This window comes from Denticeps clupeoides, chromosome 20 (assembly GCF_900700375.1).
Source record: "Denticeps clupeoides chromosome 20, fDenClu1.1, whole genome shotgun sequence".
Classification (NCBI taxonomy): Eukaryota; Metazoa; Chordata; class Actinopteri; order Clupeiformes; family Denticipitidae; genus Denticeps; species Denticeps clupeoides.
The window spans coordinates 3,458,058-3,473,505 of NC_041726.1; the positions used below are offsets into that span (position 1 = coordinate 3,458,058).

The following is a 15,448-nucleotide window of genomic DNA, read 5'->3' on the forward strand; positions in this document are numbered from 1 at the left end:
ACGGATTAAGCGATAGTGATGCAAATGTGGTGTTGGGTGGCTGGTAAAGTGCGTGCAGTGAGGTGTATGTGGAATAAAGGGCGGTAACGTTTTACGCTACCTCCTGACCCCCCCCATAAAACCATGCCAGTGACAGTAGGGCTTTGCACTTATCTACTCTTAACTCTACTCAGATAGAGGAGAATGAGGGGTAATCGTACACTGACTTGGTCATCATCTTGAACCCTCTCGGGGGCGGCCACTTCTTCTCGGCCCGTTTTCCTTTTATGCCATTTAAGATGGCTAGGGAGATTGCAAGTGTCAGAAAGGGGAGCTAAAAAGCCGGGGGGAAATCTGGCAGCCCGTCGGATGCTGAGAGGCATTCCGGGTCGATGGCCGTCGTGATCATCGCGGCAATCTGGGGAGGGGGGGTTGAGGCGATGTACGGAGATTAATCGAACCCCCCCGAGAGCCCCAGCGTTGGCTCCGTCCGATTGGGGCGGGGGGTTGTTGCCGACCGGCCCAGCGGCTTTTCATTTAACCAAATCCGCTTCGATTGGGTCCTCATCCACCAGCCGGCTGCTCACCGATCTGAGACACAGCGCGTTAGTGCGCGTCCTGGCTTGACGGAGCAACTCGGCTTTCTCTACACACACACACACACACACACACACACACAGAAAAACAAGCCACGATCAGCACTCATTCATTAGTAGAGTGTTTTAAAGGAGCCCCACGCTCAGTGTGATTAGGTTGCAGCGCAGATCAATTCATTTATTATTGCTCGTGTTTTTCTTATTTTTTTATTTTTTACTGTCCTCTCTGTTGTAAATGTCAACATCGCTGCATTTAACACCGCACTTGCATATGGATACTACACAAGCAGCCAACGGTGGTTCCCAGAGGAAGCCATGGTGACACTGGCCCCCAGATTCACTAGTATTAAGTTTGCTTTTCACTTGAGAAGAGAGGGATAATAAAGGGATTTCTATTAACATCAGACAAAAAAAAACAGCCTAATCCCAGTTTAATACCCAGCGAAGATCAAGAGCTGAGTTATGTCGGCCGGAGAGACGGAGGGAGTGTGAGAAAGCGAGAGAGTAAGGAGAGAGTAAGGAGTGCTTCTCTCTCTCTCTCTCTATGCAGAGATATTAAAGCTAAAACTTTAATATGTCCACTTTCCCATTCATTTATTTGGCCTTTAGTTGAATGCAGTCTGGCAACCACAACATAACGATTTATAGGAGGACAAAAAAAAAGAAAACATCCGTCATTACTACGTGTCACGACCGCGGGCTGAACGGAGAAAGGAAGCACAGGCGAAGGACCTTGTGCCACGAAAAGGGATTTATTAATCAGGAACAACGCAAAACGTCACGAGGGCCAAAAACGGGGGAGAACACAGCCGGAACGGGCGTAAACTAAAACCGGCCCGCAGGCGTGTGCCAGTTGCCAGAACAGAGAAAGGGAAGACGTTCAATGCACATCAGAGTCCACGTCAATGTCTCTCCTCTCTCTATATATATACGGAGACATTCATTTTGAGTTCCTATAATTTGAACTTTTTTTTTCCTGAGATCAATACAATGAATTATTAATAATGCAATCATAATTTACATCTACAGCATTTATCAGACATTTACAGCTTTTACCAGGCGCCCTTATCCAGAGCGACTTACAATCAGTTGTTACAGGGACAGTCCCCCCCTGGAGACACTCAGGGTTAAGTGTCTTGCTCAGGGACACAATAGTAGTAAGTGGGGTTTGAACCTGGGTCTTCTGGGCGAGTGTGTTACCCACTAGGCTACTACCACCCTGTAATTTACATGCAGATAGCTCTATATATAGTGTATGTGAAGTATGATTAGGTGTCTTTTTTCTACAGTAACTAACTCACACACTAGGAGAGCGATATAAAATATGTCCGTCTACCGATCCTTGTAATAGATGTGGCACATGGGGCACATTCACTAATGTCACATCAACTATCCACTCGGGCCAGTGTCATTTTTTTTCTGTCACCCATAAGACACAATTTATTAATGCTTCTACGAAGCCACGTTTAAACTGGGAAGAACCCCTGACGAGGGGCTTTAGACCACAAGACCCCTGGTCCTGCACAATACCGCCAGACACGAACACTTTCTGTCCATTTCTATCCACCGCTCAGTGGCAATTTTACTTAATGAAATGCGTTGCCAAATCACTGCTTTTTTACCGCTTTTTAAAGAGAAGTAACTGGGATAACAAAAGCATGCACATAAGTGCACCATGGCTCCCTCTTATGAGGCAGAGAGATTTGCGGGCAATTTAGGTGTTTGTTTGCAACGCGCCTGTGATTATATAAACCCCCCTCTCTTCTGCTCTGAAAACCTCACACACACACACACACACACACACACAGAGGCTCTTTCGTGCTGAAGTGAGCGCAGGCAGTATGTGTTCGGAATTTGAATATCTCTTCCGGATCGGCCTTGTCTGATTATCTGTCTGAATAATTTTAGCTTTTGACCCAAAAGTGCCGCACTGCAGATTCATCAGATACGGATTTCTGCCCCCCCCCCCCCCCCCCCCCCCCCCCCGGGATCAGAAGGTCACATTCCATCATAAGCAATTTCAGCAACATTTTGCCTATGTTGCTCCCGCGTTTGTATATTGATTTGTCCACCCCCCCCTCCCAGCACATACCTTCTAATGTGGTGTGTTACCACGGTAGGAGTTCCCCCAAATACGTTTGATGAGTCGAGACGTGGCGACCGTAGAGGCAGCCTGCTTCATTTCTCTCGCTCCCTCGCTCTCAGCATTGTGGAAAATACATATTTTTCCTTTTTTTTTCTGTCCTTTTCCCCTGTATTAAAACCAGTCAGCAACCGTGCTGCCAAACAATTACGGGTTTTAATTATTGCCGTTTGAATGTTGTTTTTTAATTGGATTCGGTCTGTTGGCTTGCATGTGTTGCAGACATGACGAGGATTCATTATGTTGTGATTGATTCAAACACTGCACCTCTCTCCCGTAGAAGCAACTGCGGGTTCCAAATGAGCCCGGGAAACGAACACGGCCCTCAACACGCGCCGCCCCGACTCCTACGATCGGAGGAGGCCGTCTTGTAATGGCTGCTTGCAAAGTGGCCTTACAGTGGCTTAAATATGGAAGCACCTTCACCCGGCTCTCACTGACACAGAAGGAGAACCGCGCGGATAAGTGCGGGATGGCTGTCTGCTAGTCAGAATGAAATGTTGCGTTGTTGTCATTAATCCTTTTTACATTTACAGCATTTATCAGAGCGACTTACAATCAGTAGTTACAGGAACAGTCCCCCCCCCGGAGCAAGTTAAGTGTTAAGTGTCCTGCTCAGGGACACAATGGTAGTAAGTGGGATTTGAACCTGGGTCTTCTGGTTCATAGGCGACCAGAAGACCCAGGTTCAAATCCCACTTACTACCATTGTGTCCCTAGTTTTTCAAATCATCTTCAGTCTAGTGGTTGGCATCTGTTTTCACACATTTTCCGTATTCTACGTCTGGAACCTTTAATTAAAACTAACAATATAGTCATATAGTCTGAGTATATCTATTTGGTGTGTTGGTACGGTCCCAAACCTTTTTTTCTTTCAGCCACTCAAACAATACACAGTTTTTTTGCTTCTAAATTAACCTGGAATTTAGTTTTAAACATTTAAACGTAATACAAACCCCGAACTCATCGTGGACTAAACTCAGAATGAAGTAAGCCATCCATGTTCATGAGTGTAATTGCTACCGACCGCCTGGTTTGATTTTTGGATTGACATTGTCTGCTCTCGTCTGCTCCCAATGACCTATGACCCGCACCACGTCCCTGACTATTCTCTGCCCACGACAACCCAAGCCCATCTGGCACTGACCATTTCTACACCCAACCACTCTCTTACCTGCGACTACACCACAGTAAATCCAGCTTCTCTCCTGCCGTCACAGCACCGGTCTCCCTGCTCTGTCTCCCTGCTCGTCCCACCACAGCCTCTGTTGGCATTCTCTCCGTGGGTGCGCCCCTGCACCAGGCTCGTGATAGAAACAAAATGAATACAGTGACAAGTTATCTTTACAGTAGATTTATTAAGAGTGACGGTGCATTTTTACTATGGCGCATCCACCCTCCCAACACTTCTTTTCAGCATAGGGAGTGGAGTGGAGTGGAGTGGCAACCAATCATTGCTTCTCTCTCATGACTACATAGCCAACAACATAAGCTTCCGTTCCATGTTGATATGAAAAAGACAAAAAAGCCGCTCTTTTGAGAATATTTGCATAAATGTGACCGATTTACAGAATATGTGACAGGTCTGTTCCCAAGGCACCTAATGTCTTCAGTGTGTACATGTGAGTAGATCCGCACAATTAATACAATTTTGATCACAGTTACATTAACTACAAAAACATTAACTACAACTTCCGAAATGCTATTAAACAAGTTTATTTTTGATCATCTGTGGGCCGAATCAAGGCCAGGCAAAAGAATATGTGGGTCCATTTTCACAACCAGCGGTTTGTCTGCCAAGCATGTCACTGAAGGTACTGTTCTCAAGCCCGGGCTCAGTAGCAATGCTTAGGCCTGTCACTTGGTAAACATTTCAACATATTTCTGCACAATCTGCCATCAGAATTGCTATGGTGGAAACCATTTTCAACTATTTGAAGGTGGTGGCGGTGGCTGGTAAGAGCTTTTCTGATTTCAACTGGCATGTGCCGTGGTATTCGTGGTGACAGCACGAACAATAGAACAATATTAGAACAATAGAAGCATACAGGAACAAGCTGGAATACAGGAACAGGGCAGCGGTTGCAGGGGGCAGTGGTAGCAGTTAAGGAAGTGGCCCTGTAATCAGAAGGTTGCTGGTTCGAATCCCGATCAGCCAAGGTGCCACATACATACGCAGTGCCTGTCCTCTGCTTTTTGGTGAACAGTGGGCAGCCATGAAAGGCATCTGGCACCTCAGTGGCACATTTATGGCATTTATCAGATGCCCTTATCCAGAGTAGATACAGGTACAGTCCCCCCCTGGATCAACTCAGGGTTAAGTGTCTTGCTCAGGGACACAATGGTAGTAAGTGGGATTCGAACCTGGGTCTTCTGGTTCATAGGCAAGTTCGTTACCCGCTAGGCTACTATCGCCACCTCGAATCCCAAAAGGGCAACCTTCTGATAACAGGTCCGTTTCTTTACCCGCTAGGCAAATACCTACTAGGCCACTAAGTTCACTTTTTTTTGCCAGTGAGTGGACGTTTTGAGCAGCAGAACTGCAGTACTCGACTTTCAGACCAGCACGTTTGTTGATTAACCTGTCTTCTGTCCATCTGGACAAGTTATTACCAGTCAAAATTCACTGTTCATCACTGATCACTGTGTGTGTGTCAGTATGTGTGAAATGAAATGTAAAGTAAACTGGATGCTAAAGTTTTTTTGGCCATCGGTTTAATGTAATGCTTGTGTGATTTAATTTAGTTGAGTTATAATGAGCTCTGCTCGTATTTTACTTTTGAACAGAACAGTGATGCTGAGGAACGTGTAACCTCTGTATTGATTCGTGTCTGAACACGTAGAGTCAGCCAACCAGGCAGAGTAAGGTTGAAATAGTTAATGGTGAGTGAGATGGAAATCCCAGTTTGACTCCTTCTCTCCGCATCACTTCTCAGCTCCAGTTACAACAGTGATTGGCCATTAACCCACGGTGAGGGCTTTCGCTCATTGGTGCTTACATCGGCACCATTGCCAATGACCAAGAGCCCTCCCAGCAAGTTAATGTCCAGTAATTAGACGTTTCTGGATCAATTGCAAAACGAATTGCAAAATGGAAATCCATAAGGGCGCATTGGACTGTGCAAGATGGACTGAATAGTTCAGGATTTTACAGAGTTTCCCCAAACATAAAAAATAGTAATAATGCCGCAAACATGTGTGAATTGTGTCGTGATGTGCAAATGATTCTATGAAATATAACGCCACTGGCAGGGCCAGTAATCAGAAAGTTGCTGGTTCGAATCCCGAGCCACCAAGGTTCCACTGAGCAAAGCACCGTCCCACACAAATTAACCATCACCCTGAGTGAGCAGTGGGCGCTTGTCATGGCTGCCCACTGCTCACTCAGGGTGATGGTTAATTGCAGAGGACAAATTTCACTTTTGTGCTGTGCTGCTGTGTATCACATGTGACAATCACTTCACTTTTAAAAAACTTTTTTTTTTTAACAGTTATTATTACTATTTGGGAATAACCAAATTGTTAATGGACTGTTTGTGCATTCCATGCACTGCTGGCAATTTAACGATAAATGTGCCTTAGACCTGGGCCTGTGTGGGAACCCTAGACATTAGTGTCCATAATGCCGGGACCCATGAGATGCCAATTTTGTTGAATCTGTTAGTCATGGTCCATCGAGTCTTCTGAATGTGCTCTACCAAGGGTCCGGTTCCCCCCTCGAAACCCATACGGTGAGCAGAGGGAAAATACGTCTCTGAGCTGTTAGAACACTCCAGGATCTCCCAGACCTTCTAAATGATTTGTACTTCCTGCTTTGCCGTTGCCAAAAAGAAAAACATCACTCATATCCGTCTCACTGCAGAACGGCATGCATATTTAAACATTTCGGAGAGAATAACACTGCATTTGAAGCGTGCCAGGGTCGGGAGCCTCACCCAGCCAAAATCCATTCAGAAAGATGGAGAGGGGCGCATTGGGAGGGCGCCTTCTTGCTCTCTCTCCCCTCTCACGATCAGCCAGATTTGCCACGGAGCGAGAGAGTGTGGGCAATTTACTAAATGGAGCGGCCGCTGTGATTTATTTAAAGTATGACACAGGTAACATCATCACAACATCCACCACCGAGGACAGGGGTGGCACAGAAGCCTTTAATAAATCAGACGGGCTGCGGAGGTTTATGCACGCCAGCTCCCCGCACAGGATGCATGATGGGTATTAATACGTCTGATTTTACTGTCTGTTGTGCCATTAAGGCTGCGCTTTGATGGTTGTTCTTCGGTGTGAGGCTCCCTTTACCAATCGTCTGCCCTAACTCACCCGTCGTTATGACTTTTTTCTGATAAATGCCATAAATGTGCCACTGAGGTGCCAGATGCCTTTCATGGCTGCCCACTGTTCACCAAAAAGCAGAGGACATTCACTGCGTATGCATTTGGCACCTTGGTCGTAGCCTAGTGGGTAACTAGAACCAGAAGGCCCAGGTTCAAACCCCACTTACTACCATCGTGTCCCTGAGTGTCTCCAGGGGGGGGGACTGTCCCTGTAACTAATGACTGTAAGTCCCTCTGGATAAATACTGTGGTATTTTTCTGGATAGATAGGTTGGTAGTAGTCTAGTGGGTAACACGCTCGCCTATGAACCAGAAGACCCAGGTTCAAATCCCACTTACTACCATCATGTCCCTGAGCAAGACACTTAACCCTGAGTGTCTCCAGGGGAGGGACTGTCCCTGTAACTACTGATTGTAAGTCCTTCTGGATAAATACTGTGGTATTTTTCTGGATAGATAGGTTGGTAGTAGTCTAGTGGGTAACACGCTCGCCTATGAACCAGAAGACCCAGGTTCAAATCCCACTTACTACCATCGTGTCCCTGAGCAAGACACTTAACCCTGAGTGTTTCCAGGGGGGGACTGTCCCTGTAACTACTGATTGAACGTCGCTCTGGATAAATTCTAATGTAAATGTGAGGTGCTAATCTGACAGGTGCCATTCCGCATGTCTTACAGGCGCCACAGATGACCAAGTAGTGGTACTCATGTGCTCCTACGAAGCTGTTCGACTAGCACTTCTTTATTAACGTAATACAATTTGTAGACTACGGTTTGGTCTCCGCGAGGATTTTCCAATGTTCCGATTTTTTTGTGTTCTTGTGTGTGTGTTCTCCCTCTCACCACGTCTAGCTGAGTGCGGATCGTCCGTCTTCAACAACGAGGGCATCCTGCTGTCGCCCAACTACCCCATGAACTACGACAACAATCACGAATGCATCTACAGCATCCAGGTTCAGGCGGGCAAAGGCATTAATGTATCTGCCAGGACCTTCCACCTCGCCCAGGGGGACATCCTGAAGGTACTTTGTTTTTCCTCATGTTTGCTGTACACCCCACATGTCAAATGAGGATCAGATTTTTTTTTCTTGTTGTGAATTTGTGTCCTTAGTGAGTTTAGTGATCTCTAAAATGGGACGATCTCAATGATTGACTGCTCTCACGCACATAATCTTTTTGTCCTGAGGACACCTTTGACGTTACACTAGTGAAAAAGTCCCATGATATGCTCGTACCTAAGCTTGTGCTTAAGACTCACTAATTTTTTTATGCAGTACAGAAACAGAGCAATACAATTATTTAAATAATCTAAATATTCTTCTAGGTTTTACTTCCACTGTGGCTTAATGATTGATGAGTATGTAAATTATGGGAATTTTGAACTAGATATCATCCCAAATCAACACATGGTGAGAGAGACTTGCAACCTTCAAAACACTAAATCCTTCACACAGGGTCACTTATATATCGCCCGTCTTTACAGTAAAGTCCAATACGCTACATAATCTGGTCTAATATGCAGCCTTGGTCTTCCTTTCAGATTTACGATGGGAAGGACAACTCCGCTCACATGCTGGGGGCTTTCACCGGCTCGGCCATGCTGGGCCTGACTCTCATCAGCACCTCCAACCACCTCTGGCTGGAGTTCTTCTCCGACGCGGAGGCCACAGGCGAGGGCTTCAAACTGGTCTACTCGAGTAAGTCTGCAGCCGCGCGTTAATCGATCCCTCACGCCGCTTTCCCTCTAATAACGTCTGCAGCCCGCTTTTCACACGCCGAACCAGAGTTGCGCTAAACAGGGAGTTAGGAAAACAACAGTGTGCCTGAAGGTGATTAAGCAGAGCCAGATCAGAAGGATTAACTGTCCATGGTTGGGGAAGAAATTTGCCGATTGCTCGACCTTCGTTCGGCCTCCGCAGCAAAAAGAAAAAGTCCTGCAAGACTTCAAATAGAACCCTTCCCTTGGCAGTGTAAGATTCGAACAAGATTATACTTCAAGGAAGGAGTATGGAGGGGGGAGGAAAAAAAAAAAAAAACTATTAACCCGCTTATGGGATATCTCGCTCCGAATCTATTTAAATCCATCCCCGCCTGCGATTTCATTTCACCTGCAGGATTAGCTATTTGGCTGTGTAATAAAGGTCAGGAGGAAGGCGAGGCCACCACGGTTCAAGCCTGACATGGCGATTTAGCCACCGAGTGCGAACGGGGGAGAAATTAAAGTAGATTAGTGTGGCTTTTTGTGTAATCTACTTCTCCTTGTGGGCCGGGAATTTCTGTGCCAAGGGACAGTGACCTGTAATCAGCTGGCTATCAGCGGCGGCTGACGGGACGCGGCTACAGTGGCGGTGGCCCACACTTTACGTAAACGGCTGCAATCTCAGTACGGAACAGACCGGTATTTCATTTTAAGGGGGAACAATTGGTTGCATTGTCTGCCTTAAATTTGTGTAATACCCTGGTGGACTGTTTATTTGCAACCTACGGGATAAGATTTGTAGTTTGGGATCTGTGCGAAATGATTTTGCGAGCAGAAAAACCGTCAACAATATCATTTGTCGGAATCTCCGGAGCAATCACCAGATTTGGATTTTGTTTTAATGCTCTATAACATTAGTTTTTCAGTGAAATAGCAACTGATGGTTTTTCTCAGTAATCTTTACATTTTTGAAAAGTTGCCATTATTAATTGTCATTACGTGCAGCAAAAAATGTAAGTATAATAAACTTTATATAATTTGTTTAAATGTCTGTCAACCCTGTTACATTCATAATTAATTCACATTCACATTATTCACAATAGTCATTTTTACCAAGTCAGTCTTTTTTTCGAGATTAAATTAAACACTTGTTATACTAAAAAAATATATTGTCATCCACCAGTATAGCAAAGTCAAGAACATATACCCCACCCCCACCCCCAAAAAAAGCCCAGTATAGTAGTATTAATTATTCATTAAATGTTTGTCATTTTTTATTTATTTATTTGTTTGTTTGTTTGTTTGTTTGTTTATTTATTTGGTGTGTGTGAAGACACACAAATTAACGGGAAGCATCTTTCAACGAACTGCCCTGTGCTCCAGCCCTGCATGACATCTCCAAATTATCCGAGTACTTAATCTTAATTGTTCTGCCTGCTTAGTAAGGCACCATCCCTGCCAGCCAGCCCAGTGGGATCTTTTCGGCAAATTCTAAGTGATAATGATTGCTTTAATTGTGAGGTTTCTAATGACAAGACACGCTGAAAAACTATTTAAAAAAAAATGTATTCCTTGTATACACACAAATTGCATAAATGAATTTTCAAATATCATTTTAGGTTTTGAACTCTCACACTGTGAGGACCCCGGCATCCCCCAGTTTGGCTACAAAGTCAATGATCAGGGACACTTCTCTGGCAGCACCATCACCTACAAGTGCAACCCTGGCTACACCCTCCATGGCAGCAGTGTGCTGAAGTGCATGACAGGGGAGAGGAGAGCTTGGGACAACCCACTGCCATCCTGCATTGGTAATATTACACTGTTACGAAGAATGCTCTGTATTTCCCAGGAATGTTCCAGGATTGGGTTTTTATTATGATGAATAATTATTTATTCAGTACACAAACAGCCATATTTAGCAGAGATGTTTTATCAAAGACTTTCGTCAAAGCCATGAACTTTTCTGATCACTCACACTCTTTAAAAAATGGGATGGTTTTCCAACAGTCCTAAGAGTTCCTGTGTTGGCTAATTTTCTTCCAAACTGTTTAAGATGATGCCAAAAGTGTGCAGGCAACACTGAATAATCTAATTTATGAAACAGCTGCTTTATTCGGTTCTTCAGAATGGCCTCTGTAGAGTAGAGTGTATGCACCATTCATTAAGTTGTACATATGTCTGGTCATGAATTTCTTCATGGGTTTTGTTTTATTATGCCTGTGCAACATCTGGAAGTAAAATGCATTCTCGGCGTCCGAACGGTGATTGTATGTTATTTGGACGTCGCGTCTCATCCGCATATGCATTTATTGTTGACTCGAGGAAGGAGATCTGTGTTGAGACGTCATCGTCCATAACATTTCTACTGCTGCTACCGAAATTTGCTTGGACAGTGCTGTCATCTCGCGGAGGGGACGGCCATTTGGTTTCTGCATGGCCGCGTCCTCCGAAGTCTCTGCGTCTTTAGCTGTTGCCCTGGAAGTAATTGGATCAAATTGACGGTGCGTGTGGGACCTTACTCCAGTCCGAGTCCCACAACACATGTCAGATGACAGTGTACGGAATACATTGTAATCCTAATCTGATCTAATGTCCGTCTTCGTCCTAACACGACCCTGATTGAGCGTGTCTCCAGAGCGCAATCGGTGGCCACTTCTATTTTGCCCAGGTTCCTCTCTAGAGGAGAGTCCACCTAAAGGCCCGGGGCGTCGGGGTGTCAGGGCGTCGCCCCCCCCCCCCCCCCCCCCCCCCTCCCCCGTTCGTCGCAATCAGTGGCTGCTGCAGCGTAAGCCCCTCCCACGCCTCCACTTAAGCAAGGCCGCGGCGCTCTTCCCCCCGTCTCCGTTCCGCGCAAAAGGACCAAGAAAAGAGTGAATGGTCCAAACGGTCCCGCGACGAGATGGTGATAAACCCGGCTGCGGCCTCCGTCAACACTGGTAATGAGATACTTAATCTCAAGGGTGAGCGGCGAGAAATGCGAAAGGCAGGGCACGTCCTCTTATTACCTCCCCTTTCTTAGTGATGAATCCTGATTAGGCTTCATTCGCCCTCGTCTTGCTGGTAAATAAGTGCCCCCCCCCTCCTTAGCCGTGGTAGTGTAAATCTGTGCTAGTTCTTTTAGCCACATATTCGCGAGCGAACGCAAAAATGCACTTGTTTCAGGTTCGCAAGCGCGCTATCCGTCACTCAAGGTCGAAAATCTGCACCCACCTCAAAGCGTCGGAATAATATTTTTGGGACTTCATCTGGCAGCATTAATAATGAATGTATAATAATGTGAGGGATATTTTACCTTCCTTAGCTCTTTTAAAAAAATGCGTGGGTCATTTTGTCTGACCTTCATGAGAGTCGAAAAAGAAATGAACCCCTTTCTTCTCTCCCGGTATTTTATATATATATAGAGAGATAAAATATTTAACCAATCTATTATTTGAGTCCACAGTATGACAGTTTCCTTTATTCTTTCCGGAAAAAGACTTTATAGCAAAAAAGGTTTGCATCAAAGACTTGTGCAGCATCAGCAGATTTGGCTACGATGCGCTATTCTGTGTGAATTATGGAATCCGAATATTTATCCTGTACAAAACGTGTGGTTTAGTCACTTTCCTATATCCTGCGCTCTAATTGGCCGTCGATCTAATTGGCAAGTATTTAGCATGCCAGACATCTGATCGTCTGGGGTTCGGCGTAGTCGTGAACTAGACACAGTGTCATGACGCGAGAGTCTACGAGCTTGTCCACACTGAGGTCTTCATCCACTTCCACAGTGTCGAGTTCAGCCGCATCAGCGGCCAATGATGTGTTCCTGAGTGCTCCGGGGCGGCCAATGGCGCGTGATTGAGCGCCTGCCCTGTTGAGGGATGAGTGGCGCGGGGTGTTGGTTTAGGCGGAGGCAGAGAAGGGCAAGGAGGTTCCGTGGCGGCTCCCTCCGGTATCTCAAAGCCTCTCTAATGTTCAGATTAATCAAATAGAGGATCTGAACCCTGTTATTCAGGCTTCATTGAACTGTGCATCCATTGTTTGTCATGTAGATGGCTTATGCAAATGAGGCCCGCGTCGCGAAGGGAAGGGGAAAGGCATTAATAAACGGGGCCAGCCTCCTGAAGACCCAGCCTGTGTTTTACAGAGAGAGAGAGAGAGAGAGAGAGAGAGAGGCGGGGGGGGTGGGCCGCTGAAAAGTTGGTTAATAAAGTGCAAGCGGAGGCGCAGACTAATAACGCTGAGGTTGCGTAAGCCGGCAAGGCCCCGCCGGCGTTGGGGAAAAAAAGGGGCGGAGGGACGGGCGTCGGGCCTCATTGGCCCCGTTGATGGATATAGCGGCGGGAAAAGTGGGCGCGCGGCGGCGGCAACGTCGGGCATCGCCAGGCCCAGGCGGCGGCCTGCAAACACTCAGATGCGGCAGTATTGATTTAGCCACGGGCTTCACAGTGAGGTTTTTATTTATTTATTTTTCCATTTTTAGAACATGTATCTCCCAGGCAAACCTCCCATTACTTCCACGCTGAAGGGGACATACTTCCGAGACGCTATGTGACACATTCCAAACGTCCAAGTCACTCATTCATATAAGTGTTAATGATCTAATGGTATGTCTGGTTTGGTAGCGGACGTGGTCCAATGTTCATAAAATAACATAACTAAAAATATATATATATATATCAAATATATTAATAAAATATATTAATAAATGTTTGTGTGTGTGAATCTAATTGTTTCTGTAAATTCCGATGTGACATCTGTCGGGCCCTGTCGGTGCTCGGGTAATTGATGGAAGCTCTTCTTTCTCACTGCAGCTGAATGTGGAGGGAGGTTCAAGGGCGAGTCCACCGGACGCATCCTGTCGCCCGGGTACCCGTTTCCCTACGACAACAACCTGCGCTGCACCTGGGTCATCGAGGTCGACTCCGGCAACATCGTCAGGTCGCAGAGCGTTACCTACCTTCTCGTTAGTGAAAGTGATTGCGATGCGCAGCATGGCACGCGGTGGCACAGCGAAATGTGTCCTCTGCATTTAACCCCCACCCCTGGTGAGCAGTGGGCAGCCATGTCAGGTGTGTGGGGACGGTGCTTTGCTCAGTGGCACCTCAGTGGCGGATCGGGATTCGCACCGGCAACCTTCCGATCACGAGGACGCTTCCGTAACCACATTCACCTATCAGCCAATTAAAGACCAATTTGTTACATCCGTGGTTAGTCCATTTAGTCGGACAAACAGGAAGTGCATTTAAATCACAGGAAAGATGTCACATGTAAAAGCGGACTGGAAAAACGCTGCCTTTGTTTCCCTGCCTATTGTGCATGGTTGTGGCCTGAAGGCTGCCAGCATAATTAGACTCGAAATGCTCTGCGCAGATTTAATTATTCGCGCTGCACACAGCCGCTCCAGCCTAATGTTGGAGGCAGACGGTGTATCCCGGGCCAGCTTTTAATGGCACGACTTTTCTAGAATCTCGTTTGTTACTTCAGAGGGTTTTTCTTTTTTTTTTTTTTTCCTCTAAGCCTGCGTGGCAGCAGTTGGACTGTGAGTCATCCTCCACATGCAAAGGCTCCAATTACAGAAGTTTTGCATCTAAGACCATATTGTGGGCACTTTAATTGGTTTTGGCCACATTTGCTTAGTATGAGGGAAAAAAAGGGCAGTGGATGCAATTGATCTATCTACACAATTGTGTGTACTTTTCCATACTTTATTTTTTAATCTAATTGCCTTCATCGACGACGACCGCGCAAACGACAGATACTTAGTGGACTTCCATTTACAACTCATCATACAATGAGTTGGAAGCAGGACTGAGCATTAAGCAACTAGGTTTACACTGGCTGGACATTAAGAAAAAAAGCTCTTTTTGCCATTGTGGATGGTTCCACTTGGTAAAATTTTTGACAAAAAAAAAAAAACAATTTTGGCAGAGCAAAACTCTACTATGGCATGTGAGCCAATGGTTGTTGAATTTGTAAAGGCCTGAAACTACATTTGCAACGGACGATGATAGGTGTTACGTCCTGGTCTAGGTCGGGAAAGAGGGAGGGAAACGGGATGTAACAATAGGGCTTACTCCTTTAAGCCGTAACAAATGGCCACGTTGAGGCTTTTTTTTTTCTCAAAGCAACAGGACGATGCTGTAACTTTGCTGACAAAACTTTTCCTGAATCCGTGTTTAATGCTATTGGAGCCCTGGTGTGATTCATGAACAATCTCTGCCACTACGCAGCCCCGGGTCTCCCGCGTCTGGACCAAAATGTTGGCGCCGACCTGTTATTAACCTTGTCATTTTGGAAGCAGGTCCTTCAGATTTGTCACTTGGGCTTATTGTCACACATTTCACAATTTACGCTCCATTAGAAAGGAGGGTTTAGGGGCAAATTAGCAGTGTCATGTCCTTGTTTTCTAAAATCTTTTCTTGTTTGTCCTTTGACCCTCAGCTTGCAGTTTTTAGCCTTTGACAGCGAGGCCTCCCACGACATCCTGAAGGTGTGGGACGGGCCACCTGAAAACGAGATGTCCCTGAGAGAGGTCAGCGGCTCCCTGCTCCCAGAGGGCATCCACAGCACCCTCAACGTGGTCACCATCCAGTTCGAGACGGACTTCTACATCAGCAAGTCCGGCTTCGCCATTGAGTTCTCAAGTGAGTGTCCCTCTCCTGCCTGGAGATGTGATTGACACGCTGGGCTGTGTAGTGCTCAGCACGTCAGATTT

General features: G+C 46.0%; 1 protein-coding gene across 1 annotated transcript in view; it reads left to right on the top strand.

Annotated features, from left to right (window-relative positions):
• LOC114769910 (CUB and sushi domain-containing protein 3-like) overlaps positions 1–15,448 on the top strand; it is a 324,749-nt gene that overhangs the window by 206,827 nt on the left and 102,474 nt on the right. The window contains 6 exon segments of the mRNA XM_028963275.1: positions 1,088–1,121; positions 7,902–8,071; positions 8,590–8,746; positions 10,368–10,559; positions 13,545–13,671; positions 15,175–15,377. Coding sequence (XP_028819108.1) covers positions 1,088–1,121; positions 7,902–8,071; positions 8,590–8,746; positions 10,368–10,559; positions 13,545–13,671; positions 15,175–15,377 — 883 coding nt within the window.